The sequence below is a fragment of the Hypomesus transpacificus genome, unplaced genomic scaffold (genome assembly GCF_021917145.1).
Source record: "Hypomesus transpacificus isolate Combined female unplaced genomic scaffold, fHypTra1 scaffold_84, whole genome shotgun sequence".
NCBI classification, from domain to species: domain Eukaryota; kingdom Metazoa; phylum Chordata; class Actinopteri; order Osmeriformes; family Osmeridae; genus Hypomesus; species Hypomesus transpacificus.
The window spans coordinates 462,723-484,532 of record NW_025814038.1 but is presented as its reverse complement, the minus strand read 5'-3'; the positions used below and the strand labels follow the sequence as shown (position 1 = coordinate 484,532).

Here is a 21,810-nt window from a genome sequence, read left to right as displayed (position 1 = left end):
TGACAAATGTATTGAAAATACAATTTATTACACTGAGTAATAAATACATACAAAGATGCAAGTAACAGCATTTTCATTATAACTACCAAAAACAATCTGAACGTGACTAAACCGATGCATTTTGGCACATTTTAGTCATTCACTTCCCAACCAACCAGTGTTATAAGGATCTGAAAATCAGGCCAAATTTGGTCTATCAAAAGAGTATCCGTCCTATAGGCAAGCTCTGTACAAGCCATGCAGTGTTTACAATAAACCACGGGCCGCGTGGGCCTGTTTACATGCATAACTGACTATGTTTTAAATATGGAGTGAAGAAACCAATCCCGGAAGTGGGAGACAGTTGGAGAAAATAAAAATTAAAAAAACAATCCAAATACTTTAGATTCTAGAACGCTTCGTTCCTCATCTTTACAAGTCACATCTCAGCATCACAACCGCGTTTTTCCTGTGTTTCTTTATCCACCCCGTATTCGTATCGTGTCTCAAAAGGGGGAAATATTTCATGTAAATACCATGCAACAGGTTCCTTTTTTTCTTCTTATTTTTAAGGATAGAGACACTTTCTTTCAGAGAGGGGCGCGCTGCCTTAACTAGGACCTAGCGTTCCTCTCCGTCTCTGCCAAGCATTCACGCACCAATCCCCTCGCATGGATAATACCTTAAGGAGAAAGAAAAAAAACATTCCTCAAATGATAACTCAGCACAAGTAACTGTGTCAGTATAGAATACATGCAATCCATGGGGTTAGTAAACAGGCATTTATTCGTTCTATTTAGCAGTGCCATATAGGCCTACGTTATCGTGACCTGATGTGTGTGTGGGGTGAAATGAGTAGGATGTTGACATATGTTCACACACCTCGTTTTAGTCTCTCCATGGCGCTCTTACTCCCTGCGTATGTCGGTCTGATCTCCTTCCCCAGTTCCTCGATGATAGCCAACAGCTCTGCATATTTACTCTGAGGCACTTGACTTCCGCTTGAGCCCTGTCAGAACCACAGGCTTGTCATCCCGCTTGACACGTCAAAAATAATTTTGGGTGTATGAGTGTTTTTGTTAAAATATTGTTTACCTGTGAAAACCCCAAGGAGGGTGGTCCATAGTCATTCACGAGGGGTCGGTAAGACTGTAGAGTTGCAAGGTTTGCTGAGGGAGACTGGATGTTTCCAACTGATGAAAAACACGAGGAAAAACACATCGAAAAAGTTATTTTAAAGTGGAAATGAATCAATCAAAACGTTTTTTTCTTTTTTTTAACCAACTGCTCACGTTAGGACTCAGGGCACGTTGTTACAATGCAATAAACCCTGTCAAACACTAGATGTCCTCGATGGGGCATAACAGAAAACCCTGGCAGATCAATCAACAGCTCTGCGCGAGGGGACTACCATGGAGGAAACGGAACAGGGCTGACTTAAGAAGCCAAAGTGATACATTTTTGTCACAATGTAACGGCACCCTCCCGGCTGGATTCGGACAAAGAACAACCAGCCATCGTTTACGGAAAAGAAGGATTTTCAAATCCGCGACCTTGATTTGCCGATGTAGAACAAATGCGGGGTTTTTTACATTAGTAATAATGGCGGATATGAATTAGCCTAGCTCCCAGGATCTGACCCTATATATATAACTGGACAAAAACTACAGACACGGTCTTTCTCCAGGTATTCACCGAGACCCCGAATTTAACATTCGACAAAAACGGATGGATGCTTCAGTTTTTAACCGATATTTTTTCCTTACCCTGACTCCCGGAAGTTCCTGGAATGTGCTGATGGACATTGGGTTTATAAGACATTCCCAAAGACATTGTAAATTAAAGAAATAAAAATGACCCGAAATTCAGTGAAGCGTCTGTCTCACTTTTTGTTTACAGCAGCGGCACCGGCAAATATGGCCGTCACTTTATATTGACACCCACAATGCATTCTATCACTACAACTGTCCATTCAGGATATTTTGTCATAAAATGGTTAAAAACGTTCCTTTCCTTTAGGAATCAAAAGTAAAGTACGGAAAGCGCTGTTTGTCACATTAAATGAACAAAACAACAATTAACTTCAATATTGAAGATATATTTGAGGGTATGTGGTGGACATAGATAGATTAGGACTTAGCTGAGCACATGGGAAACTTTTAGGTTGATACACAATGATGCTCATCGAAGAAGATACACAAGTGAGAAAACTGCAGACATGAAGATTATAAAAATTGTAAACATTGTCTACCAAACATTACAGTTTGGCAAGCTTTGTTCCAACATACTCGGAGCTTTTGTTATTTCCACATTTACCAGGACAAGGGATAGTATATTTTTAAATACCTGTCTTTGTCTGTGGAGTCGCATCCATTGTTGCCTCATTCACCATTTAGTCCTACTTCAGTTTGGCAGATGATAATCGATTTAATCCGTTACAAAACGTCAGTGCATGGCATGTGGCCTGAGAAATCCGTTTGCGGAGGTTTATAAATTGTTTTACCCCCAGTGGAGCTGTGTTGTCTTAGGTCCGTGCTGATAAGTGGCCCGGCGGGACAGGACGCAGTCACGGTTGACCACTGGTGGACAAGCAGCCAAATACAGGGACTTCTTCTATAGCCCAATCACTGCGTTCATAATCAGGACCTTTAATGTATACTGAAGTAAATAGTTACTTGAGCAGCCATACTCTTAAATACCCAATGGAGACTGGTCTGTTAACTCACACATTGCATTAAGTATTTAAAGATTCAAGTCAGACAGCAATTCAAATTTCTTTAGGATTTATTGGTCATATGCAAGAGGTAGAAATCTTGCCCTCGTTCAAATCATACAATGCAGATTCCTTTGTACAACAAATCAGTCAGTAGTGCAAGTATGACACGTCACTTTCCTTCAAGTGTTTCAACAAACTAAGCAAAATTGGTTCTCATTTCAATATACAACTCTATACACATTGGTATAGCAAAGAAGCATCTTAACAGTTTGACATGACATGTAACTGCACTCATAACCCAGAATAACTTTTCAGAATGCATTTTTGCCCCCGCACATCACAGCTGACATGAATGAAACAGAAGATGATAAGTACCAAGGAGACCAAGCCACACCGAGCGATTTATTTCAAACGGACATTCCAGTTTACTTTGAATGATTTGCTGTCCATCAAACATCAGTAATAGTAGAGCCCTACCAGTGCAGATGTATATTCAGCCAAGGAAAACTGGTTATTTTATTAAAAAAGGATTGATTCTCAACAGTTGAACAAACTCTGATACTTAGTATCCAACAACTATCCTTCCCAGAATCCTTTTTAGGAGCACAGGGGTAATAATTTAAAAGGAAGTGAATGAGTTGAAACCATGCAAGGTCAAGCCTGTTAACAGCTTGGAGTGGGTCACAAAAAAAGTCTATGGTGGTTAAAGTGGTTTTTTTTTTTTATATATATATTAAGCCACATATTCAGGAGGCTAAACACCATCAATTTGACCTTCTATGGGAGGAAGTTGCACAAAAGCTCTGAGACACAAGCTAGTTTTAAAGGCTTTGAGGAACTACCACACACAAGTAGGTAGATTACACAAAACGTTGGATGCACTTCAGTTTTGATGGCCCGAAATGAACAAGACAATAAAATCTGCCAGAAAAAGAAAAAAGAAAGCGTTTGGGGGAACGATCATGCATTTTGGGTAGACATTTTGCGAATGTCAGTGTATTTGTTTAAAGAAAGGGTCACTGTCGGTCAAGACTAACCCCTGAGGACCGGTCCTGGGTTCCGTCACAAAACAGACGTTCGAGCCTTCTAATAGAGAAGGAAGTCTTCATGGAGGTCACATACAGACAACACAGGGCGCTGTTTAAATAGAGCTCACAGCCAAGGGAGGTAACAGTACAACCTTAGGCATTATTCCTCACGCCTTTCCCATCACTCTGACTTGCATTCTCCCCCCCCCCCCCCCCCCAACCCTTACCCCCACCTCCCCCACCCAGTTCTTGAATCATGGTCCAGCAAGACAGAGAGTAAACTCCTCCAGGTGAAAAAAAACACACTCATCTTTGGGCAGAAACCCTGAAACGGTTTCCTCTTGACTACCGCTGCGTCGCATCTTAAAAAAAAGTGCCACAGCACTAGCGAGGGCCCCTCCCCAGGAAGCGAGGGAGCAGTTGGAAGGGTGGCTAGCTGCAACCACAGCCCTCTGTGCGGCGGAGTCGTCGAACCCCCTTGGAGGGGGGGTGGGACGTGAACTCGAAGACGGTGGGAGCCGTGGGGCCTGGGTGACCCCCTGGTGCTGCGCGAAGGCCCCCGGCCCCAGGCTATGTGTTGGCGACGTGGCTCAGACTCTGAGGGTGGAGCTGTTGCCACTTCTGCTGCTGCTGGACTGCCAGCTGCTGGGATTGGTCGGAGGACGACAGGATGTTGGTCAGGGGGGACACGCAGTTTGCTGGAATGATAAGACCTGGACAGGACAGGGAAGGAATTATTATTTTTTTTCCCCCCATAAAAAAAAAAAAAACGGAACCTTGCTGCCGGAGGTCCCAAGACAAGGAAGTGACAACACACGCCGTGCGGAACCATGGCTCGGGTGTTCCACTCACCTACTATCCTCTGTCCGTCCTCCGTCCTGAGACGAACGATTTGCATCTTGACGTTGGTGCCGCTCACAGACGCCAGGACCCCCTCCACCTTGGTCCACACGCTGAGCACCGAGCCACACAGCACGTAGTACGTCCTGCACCTCAGCCCTATCTCACACTGCAGGCCCACGGACGCCTTCCTGCAGTTCCCTCGCCTGGACACGACAGCAGAAGAAGACGACCACGTGAGACTCGGAACGCACGAGAGACGAATCAACACATGACGCGTGATGGTTGACGCAGCGGTTGTTATATGTGTAGCGCCTCTCTAGTTTGGGCTCCATGTCATGTTATGCCAGGTTGCCTTGCGTTGTCTTGTCCTAAGAATTTCAGTGCCCAGTCTGACCCTGTGTTGTTCTGTGCATCTTACAATAAAAGATTTGAACTTGAGTGTTGGATTGGAGTCAAACTCACCAATAAGCGTGAGAGCAGATCTTTGCGGAAGACTTGTACTGGTCTATCCAATGCTGCTTGGCGTCATCCGACAAGACCTGTCCAAAGCCGAACATCATGAGCCACAGGGCCAACAAAACCATTTCTAAATTCACCAACCCACATAGAAACATACAAAACTGTAGGTTCCATCAAGTATTCTCGATAGGCTTTTGATTTTGTGAGTTTAAAACTGCAGTGAGACCTTTTTACACTTCTTCTTGATGTCAATGTAGGTCTCCAGTTTGAGCTGTTTTCCGGTGTTGGGCCTGTACACCAGGAACAGTCTCTTCTTGGTGTTCACCTCCTTTACCAAGATGGCCGTCTTCTTGTTGTTCCTCACCTGAGGACCACACCCACACAATCTTTTATGATTTATCAGAAAACTGTACTAAAGTTACAAATGAAATAAAATAAAAGTGTGTGGAGATATATTTTATACTATTTTAGACTTGCATAGCTTTTTTCGAAGCACTCAAAGACACGTCACAGAGTATACACACAGGGGGGGGAAATCGTTTGAAAGGTTATCAATTTATAGGCGCCCTGTGAATCGTTTCCTTCCTACCTGCACATAGAAGCCGTCGTCGGCTCCGCTCTGGTCTGCCCAGGCGTGGGTGGCTTCCTCCCAGGACATACCTCTCTCCACACTCACCTGAGGAGAGAAGAGTGTGGAGGGGTTAGGTACGGTTCGTCATTTTTGGTGGCATTTCTGTCCTTTATTCTTCGTGACGGAGAGTTTGTGTACCGTGTACAGCTCGACGTGTCCTGACGTGGAGTAGCCTGGGGTTAGGAACTTCTTGGCCTCTACCTTCCTCACCTTCTCATCCCCAGAACCCAAATCTGTGTGTGTGTGTGTGTGTGTGTGTGTGAGAGACAGAGCGATAGAGTGAGAGAGAGTGAGAGAGAGAAAAGAGGCATGGTTTAAGAAGGGCATGGTCTGTGCACTGTAGACGGCAGCAACACATATCTGCAGATATCTACAGATATCTACAATTCCAGAAAGTTCATAACGTTGAGGTGAACCGGTCAGGCTCCCGTCGTACCCAGGATCCCCATGTCGTATCGGCCGTTCTTCTTGGCGTCCAGTATAACGGCCCCCAGCGTGTCGGAAAAGTACTGGAACAAGGCGTTCTGCTGCTGCACCTCCATACCCAGGATCCGGTTCAGGAACTTCCCGATGTTGTTGTAGTCTGACAAGGAGAAGAGAGACACAGGCGTGGCATCAGATATGTACAATTAAAAAGCACTTTTCATACCTGTTTGGAAACTCCTCACCTGAGGGCGGGACAGTTAGGAGGGCAGACACGGTTAAGTTATGTGACAACAACAATTTATCTATTTTTTTAAATCTAAATTTTTCACATTTTACTTGCTTTATTTGACAGTTTTTAAGTGAAGTGTGAGAAAGAGAGATAGACAGAGAGAGCGAGAGAGAGACACACAGAGAGAGAGAGACAGAGAAATGTGTTGCATGTGCTCACCTTTATCTAATGACAGGATTCTGGATCTGTCTTCCACATTTATCAGCCCAACACCTATGAGTCCGTTGCAAATTTCTGAAAAAAAATGTTTTTATATTAGTTTTACCCGGTAGACATAAAACAATTTTTTTTAAAAGAAGCCTGCAATCTTTTAATTCCCCTCCCTCCCTGGTGTCAATCACACTCATGGGCCAACTTGGGAAACTCAAACAAGGAAACAGATCCAACTATTCACAACCAGGAAGGGAAAATCCAGTGATTCATACCTTTGAAGAAATCCCCGTCAAAGTCAGCAGGTGGAGAGACCAGCGGAGAGTCGAGGTTTACAATGGACTTCATCACTATTTCCAGAGCATTTCTGCCATACTGTGACAGAACAAGGAGGAGGAGGGGAGGGGGAAAGGTTGAGATTAAAGTTAGACTCCTGAGACAGACATGCCAATGCATGCACACGCACACACCCAGTGTCCTTACTTTGTTGTCAAAGTTGAACCTGCTCAGGTCTCTAGTTTCAGTGGCTCTTCGGTCTCCATGAGTGAGGGCTCCCTGTTCCACAGAAACATTTGGATGGGACACACAAAGCATTTAGCAAAGTTCACCCGCTTTGAAAAACATTAACCCTTGAGCTGCCTTCGGGTCACAATAAACCCAAAGGTTCACAACGACCCATCGTTGTGCTGCGACAACTTTACCCAATACAAAAAACAAATAAAAAGCATTTTCTTTTAACATTTGAGCTGTGGGGGGTGAAAGACAGCCCGACGGTTAAAAGAAAATTCTTCACTTTATTTTTGTATGAGGTCAAGTTGTCACAACACGTGGAAGGGTCACAATGCCCCGAAGATAAGACAAACATTAAGATGGCCTCGTGTGGAGGTTGTTCTAACTCCCGAGTGATCATTCATCTTACCAAGCTCTCCAGTCTTTTGGCCACGATGGATGCAAACCTCTGCTCTCCTGCCAGCTCGGATATCAGGAAGACATACTCTGGAGCGGTGACTTGATTCGACCGGTGGGTTCTCCCTGTGGGGCAAAGAGGATATTAGACCAAAGTAGGAGTCAGTATATACACACACAATGTATTTTGAAGGGCTATGTGATTTATTGGACAGTTGTAAGTAAAGTGTGACAGGAAAGGCAGAGAGAGAGAGGGGAAGACATGCAGGACAGAACCCGGGCTAGACTCGAATACGACCGTCGCAAAGTGCTACAGATCCCACGAGCTAAACCCAAACGTTGGGACTTTGAGGTCTCTACTAACCAAACTGCTGGATGGCTCGGTCCGCACTCCAGGGCAGCTCCAGGGTCATGTGGACTCGGCGCCGCTGGTTCTTGACCCGCCTGTCAGCCTGCAGGGAGATCCCAGAGCTGGCCGCCTCCGAGATGATGGCAATGTTCTGGAGGAGGAGGGGAAAGAGAACGAGATGTTTCCATGACGTGTGGAGGACTGGAGAGGTACCACACTCCCACACGCCTGTAGGAGCACCTAAGCAGTCCGGGGGGAGGACGCCAGCCCTACCTTCTCTCCGTCCATGAACCTCTGCTTCTCTGTGAGGTTGAGGATCTCCACGGGGACGTCCAGCTCCGAGCGAGACTCGTAGGAGATGCTGCCGTCGTCGTTGCTGACCACCCGGCCTTTACGACCCGTCATCTGAGACACGGGAGGGATAGAGGGAGGGGGGGGATGTTTACTGGAACTCTGGACACGGCTGGCGGCTGGCTAACTGTCATCATCAACTATGGATGATATATTTAACAAATTATAAACCGTGAAACATCCAAACAATAAAAAGATAAGTCTTCAAATCAAATAAATATGACCTTCCATTGCATATGGCTAATGCTCACACACAGAATATGAGTAAAATACTGATTAAATATCAACATGGAGAGCGTGAGCAGGGAGCCCCGGGGCGGTGGGTACCTCGGCCACGTTCTCCGGCCCCCCCAGCTCGTCGATGAGTTCGTCCAGGGTGTTGGGGGGCAGGTCAGCAGCCAGCTTCTCCAGCTGGTCCAGGAGATCCTTCTTCATGTGCTGGGCGTCCTCCACCGCGTCCTGGCTCGTCACGCAGCCGTCCTCGCTCTCCGCCTTCACTGTGGAGAGCAGGAAGTTAGCTCTCTCTGCCTTCACTGTGGAGAGCAGGAAGTTAGCTCTCTCCACCTTCACTGTGGAGAGCAGGAAGTTAGCTCTCTCCTACTACCCCAGGGGGGGGCTGTGACGGCGTGTGAACTCCCGTGGGTGGTGGGCGCTGTGCCTCTTACCTGTGGCGGGCGTGCTGGGGGTCTTCACAGCCGGGGCAGTGAAGGCAGGCCTGTTTGAGCCGAGGCCGGAGGCCAGCAGGGCGCTGTGGATAGAGTCTGGGTCGATGCTTTTCTTCTTCTTCTTCTTCTTGCTTTTCTTCTCTTTGCCCTTTTTGGGCTCTTTTCTGATGAGCCAGGGATCTGGAAGATTGAGAGAAGGGGGGGGGGATACAAGGTCACCTACGAGGTCATGTAATGTCTCCTGCGCTCGCAACGGGTCCCGTTGACCATGCGTGATTGAACGTTGAGGAGAGAGGGAGGAGGGGAGAGGAGAAGGAGGAGGGGATAGGGAGGAGGGGATAGGGAGGAGGGGGGACAGGAGTGCGTGACAGCGCCTCACCATCTTCCTCGTCCTCGCTGGACTCGTCCCTGAAGGGGTTAAAGTCGTCATCGTCCTCCCCTGAGCTGACCGACTTGAAGCTGTCGTCGCTCTCCGCCTCTTTCTCCGACTCTTCCGATTGGCTGTCGTCTGAGCTGCTGCCGGACAGCCCCCCCGACCTGCGAGGCTTCTTCACCTGCTTCCTCACCTCCGCACCTGGACCTGGTCAGGAGGGAGGGACACATGACATCTATCAAGCCGCCTCCCTCTCTCTCTCTCTCATTTTTCTGCATGTCCAGTGACGCCCGCATACAACAAGACTCATGATGGGTCTTTGGTTGACATTGAGATATAAAGCAGACTCAATGGATGAAAACATGTGAGGGATACGCGTGAAAGATCTTACTCTGCAGTGAGAGATCCACATGGACAGCCTACCTTTCCTCTTCTTGCCCTTCTGCACCGCTGTGGTCTCGATGGGAGAGGGGGTCTTCTTGGCCGAGAGGTCTATCCCCAGTAGGCTGAACAGCTTCTGCCTGTCTGGAGCCGGGAAGTGCTTCTCAACCAGAGACTGCAGCACGCCTCTGGAGAAACAGACAAGAAACGCTCCGTCAAACCACATTCCCAGGACCGCGTGCTTCCACAAAGCAGCACGGCTAGGAGGTTTATTATATTTGAGCTAGTCATAGGTGTACTCTCTGTTCTGAGTACTTATATGTTATAACAGGTTGCTTTGCGTCGTCTTGTCCTCAGAATTTCAGTGCCCAGTCTGACCTTGTGTTTTGTGCAGCCAGAAAGCGGCGTGTTGCTATGGTTGCGCCAGAAAGCGGCGTGTTGCTATGGTTGCGCCAGAAAGCGGCGTGTTGCTATGGTTGCGCCAGAAAGCGGTGTGTTGCTATGGTTGCGCCAGAAAGCGGCGTGTTGCTATGGTTGTGCCAGAAAGCGGCGTGTTGCTATGGTTGTGCCAGAAAGCGGCGTGTTGCTATGGTTGTGCCAGAAAGCGGCGTGTTGCTATGGTTGTGCCAGAAAGCGGCGTGTTGCTATGGTTGTGCCAGAAAGCGGCGTGTTGCTATGGTTGCGCCGGGGGACTCACTTGGCTGTGGACACAAAGTCGTTGAGCTCTCCGCCTCCCTCCTCCAGGGCCTCCAGAGTCCGAGCCTCTCCTGTGGACTGCAGCCCGATGACCACACACTGCAGACACACCCCCACACTATCACACACACGATACACAGCACCTTACGGTACGAGCACGCTACAGCTGGAACCAGGGGCGGAGGTCTGTTTTCAAATGTGAGGGGGGGCAGTTTTTTCTAATAAGTGAAGATTCGGCAGTTAAATATATATATTTTTTTTTTATGAAGTGAGGGGGTGGGGGGGGGGGGGAGATTTGCTGTTTTCAAACAGTTGGTGGGACGTGTATAAGGAAAGCTCCGCCCCCTGGCTGTCACATCCAGAGATGAGGATCAGACGTCTCACCTTGCCGTTCTTCACCTCCTCCCTGGCCAGCTGCACCACCCTACGGACCTTGGAGGCGATGCAGAGGTACTTGAAGAAGCGCTGGTGGGCTGACCAGAACTGGCCCCACATGGACTTCTTCATGCGCTGCTCGGCGTCCATCAGGTTAGCCGCCTGCTGGAATTTCTCGCGTGCGCTCACCCACTGAAACACACACGAGCGTCAGATAGCTGAGCAGTTATGGAATCGGGCTAGTAATCAGAAGGTCGCTGGTTCGATTTCCGGCCGTGCCAAATGACTGTGTCCTTTGGCAAGGCACTTCACCCTACTTACTGTAAGTTGCTCTGGATAGGAGCGTCTGCTAAATGACTAAATGGATAAATGGAACACACACGGGCACTGATCAGCTGACGGCAGCAGAGCGGTGGGCTCCGGGGGGTGAAGCGTGTCAGTGTCCTGACCAGTTCATCCACCGCAGTCAGATTGTCCTACCAGTCATTGACGTTTAGCCTCATTTTTTTGTCACGCTGTAAAATCATCCTACCTGTTTATTTTAGACTGGTAGGACAATCTGATAAGGTATTTTGCACTGTCAAATCATACCACCAGGAGTTTTCGATGCGTTAGGACGGATCGATAGACATAATTCAAGGGATGTTGCTATAATCTGGAGCTACGGCAGGATAATCTGACGAGGAGTGGACAGAAGAATAGACCCGCCCCTGAGGGCGTGGTCAGCAGGGTCCCTCACCAGACGCACGGACTTGTTGTACATCTTGATGTAATGCTGCGTCAGCGGAACTTCCTCAATCTTGAACGTCACTCCGGTGAAGCTCAGCTGCCTCGCGATGTACATGCCCCGCAGCTTCATATCCATGGCAACTATCTCCATGGCACCGACACCTCTGTGAACGCAAGGGGGGGGGGGGGGGGGGGGGGGGCGAGATCGACTCCATTAGATTTTTACTTGTTGTCGCTATCCAAAAGGGTTCCGATTCCAAGTTCCTTCCTACGCCTTTAGCCACAAATGAACAAATGTTTTTGCTAAAAGCCCTAAAAAACACCTCGAAAGATGAAACGGCAGTAGATCCTCTCACCTGCGCTCCACAGCCTGGATGAAGTTGCTGAATTCTTTGAAGGGCGTTCCCTCCCCCCAGATGCCCAGACGGTTCATGTAGGCCATGTTGCGAGGCTCAGAAGCCCCTGGAAGGCCAGACGCACAGTGTTGAGACAGCGTATATTTTATATTTTATTGTACATTTTACTTCATTCTAATTCCACTTAATTACTGCTAGTTATGTACCCTTAGAAATAGTTAGTCCTCATATTTGCATTTAAGATTCCTATATGTTTATGCTAATGTTTGCACCTTCCTACCAAAGCTAATTCCTTGTCTGTGCAAACTTTCATGGTGATTAAAACCAGTTCTGATTCTGTCCCGTCTCCACAGGTGAACTGTGATGGTGCTGAGGCCTGATCCTTACCTGTGGCGCTGGCATACACCACGCGTGCTTTGGGAAGTTTGTTTTGCAGCTCCAGGACTGCCAGGCCAGTCTTAGTGGGCTTGGACGACCCGATTGGACACACATTTTTGGCTTTGTGACACTCATCATAGACAATCTTACAGGTGTTGGGTTAAAGAAAAAGGAATACATAGTTCTGGATAATTATTCTGTCACTGATACACTCAAATAAATAATTAAATCATATATAAAAAAGTATTAAAAGTACAATAAATGGTCAAAATATATATAATAAAATACAAAGATATAAGGAAGAAATAATACATATAACTTCTCTTAAATTCCATTTAAGGATACAACTCCGTCAAAGTCCTCCCCACACCAGTGGAGGAGCTGTTTGAACCTGGTCTTATACTTTCCCCCAGACTGGCTCTCCCCGATGAGGGACGAATAGGTGGCGAAGATCACCCCCTTCTTCACGCTCCCATTGTGTTTGGAGGAGATCTTCCCATACTTGAACTGAGGAGACCAGAAATAAAAACTCAAGAGAGGAAGAAGAAGGGGGATTCAAGACCAGCTGCAGAAGCAGGGGACCAGCTGTGGGTCATTTCCTGCTCCTTTGCCTTTATTTAGTGAATGGACCGGGTCATTTCCTGCTCCTTTGCCTTATTCAGTGAATGGACTGGGTCATTTCCTGCTCCTTTGCCTTTATTTTGTGAATGGATTGGGTCATTTCCTGCTCCTTTGCCTTTATTTAGTGAATGGACCGGGTCATTTCCTGCTCCTTTACCTTATTCAGTGAATGGACCTGGATGTTCTTCGCTCCGATATCTCTCAGATCCCTCTCAGCGTCGTACTTCAGGTCGTTGGAAACACTGAACCTGTCGAACGAACAGACCGGCTACGAATCAGAACTCACTCGTCTAAAAGTAACGTTTTGAGATCCCCGTGTCTTCCAGCAACAGGGCGAGCGGTTCTAGAAAGATCTTCTGTTTACCAGAGTGACCTCTTCCTGCCTAGGAGGTAGTTCTCGTAGATGATCCCAGCAATGGTCCTGCCCTTCCCCACGCCAGCTCCGTCGCCAATGAGATACGACGCTCGATCCCCATTGGGCAGGAATGTCTCGTGTTGCTACGGGTACAAGAGAAGATTTAAAGATTTTTTTTTTTTTTTTTTTTTAAATCTGCCTTGTAACGGCTTTGTAAAGTAACATTATCCCTTAACTCGACGAGTATGAAGAACTGTCCACATTAGAAGCGGCTGAACATTTAGCAGCTAAACTTGTCAACAGAGATCTAATGTTATTTCTTTTGACAAGCAATGTCACAGAAGGCTCCACGTAACCGCACCTGAACCCTCGGAGGGGAAATAAAAAGGAAGAGAATCCCAGAGTTGGGTCCTTCTCCGGAGCTTTGCGGAGCGTTACCTGGGCAGCGTACGTGACGGCCTCCAGCTGCAGAGCAGAGAGCCAGCCTCGGTCGATGGTCTCCTCTGGGATGGAGAGGCGGTACCACACGTTGGGAGGGTTCACGCTGGACAGGGAGCTGGTCTCCACCACAGGGTCCGGATGCCTCAGGCCGATCCTCACTGGACACACACACACGGCCGTCAGTCAGACATACTTACATTTAGTCATTTAGCAGACGCTCTTATCCAGAGCGACTTACAAGTAAGTACAGGGACATTCTCCCCCGAGGCAAGTAGGGTGAAGTGCCTTGCCCAAGGACACAACGTCATTTGGCACGGCCGGGAATCGAACCAACGACCTTCTGATTAATAGCCCGACTCCCTAACCGCTCAGCCATCTGACAGTCAGAGATGAAGCATTTTAAAAGCCCCCACATGGCGAGTTGTCTAGCGGAGCAGCCTTACATTTCATGGGCATGTACTCTGCGTACGTCTCAGCGTGACCCAGCTCTTCCTCATCCTCCTCCTCGGGCTCGTCCTCCTCTTTCATCCCGGGTAGTTTCTACATAAAACACAAAGCGAAGCCGGAGGGAATGAGCTTGGGGGTCGGCTGCACCACCTCGAGTCTGCCTGTCAGTGAATGAGATCCGTCGGCCGTGGCTGGAGCGAGCGCGGCCCTGGGGCGGAGACACTCACGAGGGTCGGGGAGAAGCTCCGCCCCTTCGCGTCTTCATTCACCCAGATTCGCGCCATGTCTCGGCCCATCATCGCCTCCTTTTTCACCCCGTTGTTCAGTTCCGCTAGAGGGGGGCGAGAGAGGACACAGGCCTTATCAGAGAGCAGGAGGAGGCGAGCGGGAACCGTCTGAGATTAGGACGCACGATGAATTAGGGGCTAATCTTTTGCCAACTCCACAAAGAGATCATCCTCTGATTCTCAAAGGGAGAAAAGGGAATTTGTTACATTTCTCAGATTATTTATACATTCACATCAAAATACAAATGCATCCTAAGCAAGACCAAGCATAGCTAATATGTGACGTTAACAAATGACAAGAATGCTTTGAATGTGGAATACCCAGACAAGTTTAAATATCCATTTCCAGCCTTAACGGTTCACCCTGTGAAACACCTCATCATTGACCATCCCTGCCCCTATCTGGAGCCTGTCCATACCTGGTTTAGTGATCATCTTTGTCGTGACCAGAATTATTTCTGCGAGGATGAAAGCATGTGTAATCAAGGGTCAGTGAATCATAAGAAACAATATTTGCCGATTAGAAAAACATGTTTGGCCAACTCCCAGAGGCATATTAGAATATGGGGAGTCTCAGATCTGTGATTCCATGAACCATCCCTACTACTCTAGAGAGGATCAACGGACAAATCGAGACCACGACCAGCTCTGGACGGACTCCGCGCTTTTTCCATCCCCCGTCATAGAAGCCACCCTTACAATTCAAGAGATCCTTTTGAACATAAAGCGGGGAACAGAAAGGAGGAGATGGGGGGGGGGTAGGCGTGGCCTCGCGACTCACTGGTTCCCGTGGACGTTGCAGTGGCGACGGGCTGGGCTATGTCGGGCGGAGGCTTGAGCTTCATCAGCTCCACCAGGCTGCTGCTCTTCACCCCGCTCTGCCTCAGCAGGTCCTTCAGCTGGATCTGACACGCCCCAGACGAGAAGACAGGCAGGAAGTGACGCGTCCCAGAGAAGACAGGCAGGAAGTGACACGCCCCAAACACGTGCATTTTTTTGAAGGATGAAAAAGAAAGTTCAAACACATGCCTAGCTGCTCACTTAATGTTAATGAAATCACAGGTGACTGACTTTATTAGCATATTCTTTATAGTTTAATTTTAAATACATCGTTTTTTTACTACAGAAATGATCATAGAATCAACATGTAATTGAACAACTTGTGGTAGCCCCCAGACCCTGGCAGACTGACTGACCTGCTCTCTGCTGGGCACCATGGAGGGGCGAGGCATGGAGGAGCTGGAGGTTGACGTGGAGCCATGCAGGGCTGACGGGGTGGTGTGAACCACCTTGGTTACGGTGATGGTGTGTCTGGGGGTGCTTGTGGTCGACGGTTTGGTCACGACAACCGTTCCCAGAGATGGCAACTGATTCAGTTGATTTAAGACAAATGTAGTGGTTGAGGGCTGGGGCTTGTGCTGTAAAGAGGACGTTGAAATAGGGAATGAGTCCAGAGTCAATAAGGAGTCAGGTGGCTGAGCTGTTAGGGAATCGGGCTAGTAATTTAAAGGTCGCCAGTTCGATTCCCGGCTGCGCCAAATGACGTTGTGTCCTTGGGCAAGGCACTTCACCCTACTTGCCTCAGGGGGAATGTCACTGTACTTACTGTAAGAGCGTCTGCTAAATGACTAAATGTAAATATAATCAAACCAATGTTATAAGGCAAGTTAAAGTAATGGTCAAATAATGTGTCATTGTATACAACTACATTTAGTTTGGCAACTCTCAGACAGTTGTATAGATACCGAGCAACAACTAGTTGTTTAACATTTGTGATGAAAAAGTTGGAGCTCATACAAAAATCGAATTGGGCTAGGATGTCAATAAATTACATCCCTAAACAATGAGCCACGGTGATGTTACCCTTATGGTGACTGTCAGTAGGTGATGTTCCCCTTATGGTGACTGTGAGTAGGCGATGTTACCCTTATGGTGACTGTCAGTAGGTGACGTTACCCTTATGGTGACTGTCAGTAGGTGATGTTCCCCTTATGGTGACTGTGAGTAGGCGATGTTACCCTTATGGTGACTGTCAGTAGGTGACGTTACCCTTATGGTGACTGTCAGTAGGTGACGTTACCCTTATGGTGACTGTCAGTAGGTGACGTTACCCTTATGGTGACTGTCAGTAGGTGACGTTACCCTTATGGTGACTGTCAGTAGGTGACGTTACCCTTATGGTGACTGTGAGTAGGCGATGTTACCCTTATGGTGACTGTCAGTAGGTGACGTTACCCTTATGGTGACTGTCAGTAGGTGACGTTACCCTTATGGTGACTGTCAGTAGGTGATGTTACCCTTATGGTGACTGTGAGTAGGTGATGTGTTTCTCAAACTTTTTCAGACCAGGGACCACTTGGCCAATAAATAAAAACTTGCGGACCGTCTAACTAGAGAGTAGGCTATATCCCCAGAACAACATGCTTCCAGACCTGGTGCCATACTATTGTAAGCGGCACATGATTTTATAACGGATAATGTAGGCTCTTCTGCTAATTTTAATTTCTTTAATTTTAATTTCCGCTAAGAAAAGAATACACGTTTAGAGACTGCTTAACGATCCGAGCGTTAATCAGGCACGGAGCCAGACGTTGTAAATATTCTAGCCCAAACCTAGGACATATGGGTTTGATGTGATGAAGATAGGGATTTCGACACAAAATGTTTGGTCATTATTTGAGCACAAAATAGTTTTGGGAGATTTATGTCAAATAAACAGCCTTTTTTTCAATTGGTAAAACCTTATCTAGTGATGCCATCACTCCGGCCCTCCCTGACGCCTATTGTTACGGTTGGGCCGCCCGGCCCAGCAATCGGTAGCCTATCTGAGAAAACCTTTTAGAAAAGACAGGCTATGGACCCAACCAACTCTATTTGGGAGGGGAGAACTCCCTCTACAACCAGAGAGGCTCTCAAACCGTGCACAGGCTGCGATGTCAGAATGCGGAACGTGTGTAGCCCATTTTAATAGGCTACTACTGACTGTTTTCTTCGTTCTGAGTTGTATGTCGCAATAATTTACTTGTGGCCGTCGGGGACCACTACGGGGGGCAGTGGCGGATCACACTGACAACAGCTGCCTTATGGTGACTGTGAGTAGGTGACGTTACCCTTATGGTGACTGTGTGAGTAGGTTGAAGTGACGTCTCTGTTCTAACAGCTCCCACTGCCTCGGCCCCCAAACCAACATCCAGGGCATTAATGGAGATGGACTGGAAAACAAATAGAAACTTTTGTGAGCATGTTCACCAGCAAGAACAATAATGCAGTTTCAACTTAACCAAGTAACGATTTGAATCAAACGCTTGTACAAACTGGCTGTTTACTACTACCCCCCCCCCCCCCCCCCCTTAAGTGGCAAAAGTGGCCATGTGACTGATGCATCACCTGCGGACTTTTTACCTGCTGGAGGGGAGAGGACTGGGCCGCATCCTGAGGTTCAAAGTCGAACAGATCGTTTGCGCAGATGCCGCTCTCGCTCAAAGCAGCAAGGAGTAAATCCTGTCCAGGATCCATCATCTGCACGAGACAAATATTATTAACTCGCTATTGACACCAAGAGAGTATTGATAACTACTTACAATGTTGTTTATGTCTTTCTAACATCTAAACAATTCAAAGGAGAGATTTTCTACGTGTAAACGTTAAAGACGACTGCATGAAAACAGGCTAGGCTAGATTTTCATAGATACGCAATGCATTATTAGCATAACTTCCTCAAGACACATGGCAGCCCAATGTGTGAAACGAACAATAATTTCTCATTTTGAGCCTTTTCACACTTCACGCATGAATACCTTTTAGGATTGAACATATCTGAATTTTTCAACGTCGGAAATTAACGGAGCACGAACTTGCAAAGTATGTGACAAAACATTCCACAGATAAGTTGTTCGTAACTATAGGAGTAATTACACTTACAACTGTTTTGTTTATGGAATGTAGTCCTAAGAGTAGATGATGTAGTCGTACATATTAGTGTCGATCAGGCAGTGAGTGGTCTGGTAACTTAAAATCCAGTTATCTGATCTTGAACTAGCCTACAAGTTGCAATGTGACCCAGACCATTGCACGTGTTTGCACTACCTTGCTATTTCCAACTTCCTGGACTGACGTCGTTCACAACTACAGAGTATAATGTCAAACGGTACAACGTGTACCTAACTTGTTAGAATGCCCTCTAACAAATTGTCAGAGATAACTGGTAATTATGGGTTTGGCATAGGTATGCTCTCATTTAACTATTGAAACCACTAGGCACCAACTACGGTTAATACACAACTGCAAATCTTAAGGCTGCGCTAGGTCTACAGCTGGCTAGTTAAATGGCTAACACTTACACGAATTTGCTAACGCATCGTTACGGCTAACCGGTTAAGCCATGCTATATGTTAGCTGGGCTAGTCCTAGCCACAGTAGGAGCTAAATCTTTTTTTGCGTTTTGGACGTCCATATGGACGTCCATAGACTGACGGCGATGGCTGCTGATCTTTGCATGGATGGACGGACGGCGATGCTGTTCAGAGTGCCGTCCATAGAGGGAGCAGATATTTTGGACGGCGTCATAGCCGTCCATATGGACGGCGATGCTGTTCAGAGTGCCGTCCATAGAGGGAGCAGATATTTTGGACGGCGTCATAGCCGTCCATATGGACGGCGATGCTGTTCAGAGTGCCGTCCATAGAGGGAGCAGATATTTTGGACGGCGATGGATTAGCAGGGACGTCCCTCGTGCCGTCCATAGAGGGAGCAGATATTTTGGACGGCATCATAGCCGTCCATATGGACGGCGATGCTGTTCAGAGTACCGTCCATAGAGGGAGCATATATTTTGGACGGCGATGGATTGAATGTTTAGCAGGCTGTTGAGCTAACAGAACTGCCGAAGGCTACCATAGCATGTAGCTAGCTACATTAACTTTGGATGACTCTATCTTTTGTCAAGTTAATTTGTATGAATTGCATGTTAGTGCAATATTTACGCCTTTATTCTGTTTTTTTTACATAATCAGCAGTATGATCTCATGACAATATAGACTTGAAAAACAATATGTTATGGTTTGGGTTTGCCTATAGGCTACATTTATTTTAATTATTTCGAGAATTGTTAATAAAGACTCATTTAAAAGGTTAACATTGTGTTATGACCCTATGAAATACATTGCCATTTAGGTCTTTTAAACCGTCAGTTTAAAGTGTTTTATGGGTGGATTTGAAGCCACCAGTCAGTAGCTCCAATCTTGCGCACGAACTTTGCGCACGGAGATAAACGCAAAACAACAAACACTCGCTTGGAGCGGAGACCAATGCAAAACACAATACGATGTGTTGAGCCAAACCAAAGCCGTCAAAGGCTACCATGAATGTAGCTACAGCAACCGTGGATGACTCAATAAGTTTTGTCACGTTATTTTGTATTAATTGCATTTAAGTGAAGGCTATATATTTACGCCTTTATTTTATTTTTAACATACAAAAGTAGGCCAATCAACAATATAATCTCATGACAATACAGACTTGAAAAACAATATGTTATGGTTAGGGTTTGCCTAGATATAGGCTACATATATTTTAATTATTTCGAGAATTGTTAATAAAGACTCAATTAAGATTTTAACATTGTGTTATGACCCTATGAAATACATTGCCCTTTAGGTCTTTTAAGCCGTCAGTTTAAAGTGTTTTATGGGTGGATTTGGAGCCACCAGTCAGTAGCTCCAATGTTGCGCACGAACCACTTTGAGCGGAGACAAATGCAAAACGTAATAGCCTATGGGCCTAACACTCCAAATGTTAACCTTTTAAATGAGTCTTTATTAACAATTCTCGAAATAATTAAAATAAATGTAGCCTATAGGCAAACCCAAACCATAACATATTGTTTTTCAAGTCTATATTGTCATGAGACCATACTGCTGATTATGTAAAAAAAACAGAATAAAGGCGTAAATATTGCACTAACATGCAATTCATACAAATTAACTTGACAAAAGATTGAGTCATCCAAAGTTAATGTAGCTAGCTACATGCTATGGTAGCCTTCGGCAGTTCTGTTAGCTCAACAGCCTGCTAAACATTCAATCCATCGCCGTCCAAAATATATGCTCCCTCTATGGACGGCACTCTGAACAGCATCGCCGTCCATATGGGCGGCTATGACGCCGTCCAAAATATCTGCTCCCTCTATGGACGGCACGAGGGACGTCCCTGCTAATCCATCGCCGTCCAAAATATCTGCTCCCTCTATGGACGGCACTCTGAACAGCATCGCCGTCCATATGGACGGCTATGACGCCGTCCAAAATATCTGCTCCCTCTATGGACGGCACTCTGAACAGCATCGCCGTCCGTCCATCCATGCAAAGATCAGCAGCCATCGCCGTCAGTCTATGGACGTCCATATGGACGTCCAAAACGCAAAAAAAGATTTAGCTGCCTCTCCATGTCCACATGTGGTCTGGTCAGGAGGATCGAAACTAGCAAAGGTTTCGTTAGCTTGCTACAAAGCTAGCAAAGTGAGATGTGGTTCGTTCGCTAACTCGCGCGTTGTCTACTTAACTAGCAAGCGAAGAGTAGCCACTGCCATTTACTGGTAAACCACTTGAATTCTACCTGGTTTAGCAAAGAACACACAGCGTTGTTACTGCCTAATCACACTAGTAAGCACCATCGGTTTCTGTTGACGACGGTCACAACATTCAGTGATATCCATTCCTACTAGGCGTGGATGAGTCTAGAAATATTATACTATACACTTAGCTAATGCCACAGACTGATTTTATAGTTGAGATTATCTGTGAAGAACCTAAAGTTACATCTGTTACTTTATAACAATTATATTAATGTCAGCTGTGTTATGCTTTCACATTGTAGCTAGCACAACGTAACGTTAATCCGCCGTTACGTTGCTTACGTTACGTTAGCATTGGGCTAACTAGCTTGCTAGCTAGAGAGTGCTAAGTTGGCTGGCTAGCAACGCTACCTCACTGCTAGTCTGAAAACAACAAACAAATGTTTCACAACCAACAACGCCACACGGCTTTGAATGAAATCTCAATGATCTCGGAACATTCCTGTGACGATCCCAGACATTATTACCAATCAGTAATACTCACTTGACAGTAAACGACTGTCACAATTGTCGCAGTGGTTTAGGGGTATGTCACCCTCTTCGATCCGCTGTGTTCTAACCACCTTTCGCCATATTTACCAAACACCAGCTGCGAGTAGATCACGTGACGCTCAATACAAAGACTGGAATTTTTAGATTCGAATTCCTCGCTGATAATCGATGAAAATCGCTCTTCGAGATAGCATCGAGTGTCCATTTGCGTAAAGCAAACGATAACGATAACAAAGTTGACATTTCAAGTATATTTGTCAACCTTACAGATTCGAGAAACAGAGCGCTAAACCTATATCACGTGACAATGTTTGCTCGTTCGCAGGAAATGACGCCCGCTACTTTTTTTTAGGTGAAGAACGTATCCTGTGATGATGCTTGGCAGATACTTTACTGTTAGAGAAATAAGGTTGAGAAAGCCATGGTTTGAATTCTTAAGAAAATACAATACTTTGT

The 21,810-nt window shown here is 46.5% G+C and overlaps 2 protein-coding genes across 7 annotated transcripts; both read right to left on the bottom strand.

Moving 5' to 3' along the window:
* Positions 1-11: 11 nt before the first annotated feature.
* Positions 12-2,495, bottom strand: LOC124466192 (cyclin-dependent kinase 2-associated protein 1). Of its 2 annotated transcripts, none has more exons than XM_047017923.1 (4): positions 2,326-2,495; positions 1,075-1,172; positions 862-988; positions 12-661 (listed from the first exon to the last, which is right to left on the bottom strand). In XM_047017923.1, the coding sequence occupies exons 1-4, from the start codon at positions 2,369-2,371 to the stop codon at positions 594-596; spliced, it is 339 nt and encodes a 112-aa protein (XP_046873879.1). In that variant the 5' UTR covers positions 2,372-2,495; the 3' UTR covers positions 12-593. The 2 variants fall into 2 exon arrangements, with proteins under 2 accessions (XP_046873879.1, XP_046873878.1); XM_047017922.1 differs by lacking the exon at positions 2,326-2,495 and adding an exon at positions 1,746-1,912.
* Positions 2,496-3,935: 1,440 nt separating this feature from the next.
* Positions 3,936-21,688, bottom strand: sbno1 (strawberry notch homolog 1 (Drosophila)). Of its 5 annotated transcripts, none has more exons than XM_047017897.1 (34): positions 21,347-21,688; positions 17,634-17,750; positions 17,342-17,443; positions 15,428-15,649; positions 15,013-15,136; positions 14,651-14,689; positions 14,172-14,275; positions 13,941-14,037; positions 13,495-13,655; positions 13,066-13,199; positions 12,859-12,949; positions 12,426-12,587; positions 12,090-12,225; positions 11,703-11,808; positions 11,357-11,510; positions 10,627-10,809; positions 10,244-10,341; positions 9,589-9,734; positions 9,172-9,372; positions 8,793-8,972; positions 8,455-8,660; positions 8,050-8,181; positions 7,792-7,927; positions 7,441-7,553; positions 7,005-7,076; positions 6,797-6,896; positions 6,531-6,605; positions 6,093-6,239; positions 5,795-5,889; positions 5,615-5,701; positions 5,252-5,389; positions 5,029-5,105; positions 4,576-4,769; positions 3,936-4,436 (listed from the first exon to the last, which is right to left on the bottom strand). In XM_047017897.1, exons 2-34 carry the CDS (start codon positions 17,748-17,750, stop codon positions 4,294-4,296), a joined length of 4,272 nt encoding a protein of 1,423 aa, XP_046873853.1. In that variant the 5' UTR covers positions 21,347-21,688; the 3' UTR covers positions 3,936-4,293. The 5 variants fall into 5 exon arrangements, with proteins under 5 accessions (XP_046873853.1, XP_046873855.1, XP_046873854.1 ...); XM_047017899.1 differs by having other exon boundaries at positions 8,455-8,624; XM_047017898.1 differs by lacking the exon at positions 21,347-21,688 and adding an exon at positions 18,153-18,310.
* Between the last annotated feature and the right edge of the window lie 122 nt (positions 21,689-21,810).

Bases quoted from the DNA above. Each gene is read 5' to 3' on its own strand.
- LOC124466192 (XM_047017922.1), bottom strand. From the start codon at position 1,812: ATGTCTTTGGGAATGTCTTATAAACCCAATGTCCATCAGCACATTCCA. The intron at 989-1,074 runs GTAAACAATATT...TGGTTCTGACAG, and splicing joins CCTCCTTGGGGTTTTCACAG to GGCTCAAGCGGAAGTCAAGT. The intron at 662-861 runs GTGTGTGAACAT...TTTCTCCTTAAG, and splicing joins CATGGAGAGACTAAAACGAG to GTATTATCCATGCGAGGGGA.
- sbno1 (XM_047017897.1), bottom strand. From the start codon at position 17,750: ATGATGGATCCTGGACAGGATTTACTCCTTGCTGCTTTGAGCGAGAGC. The intron at 13,200-13,494 runs GTAACGCTCCGC...TTGTACCCGTAG, and splicing joins CCGTCACGTACGCTGCCCAG to CAACACGAGACATTCCTGCC. The intron at 12,950-13,065 runs GTAAACAGAAGA...TTCGTTCGACAG, and splicing joins GGCAGGAAGAGGTCACTCTG to GTTCAGTGTTTCCAACGACC.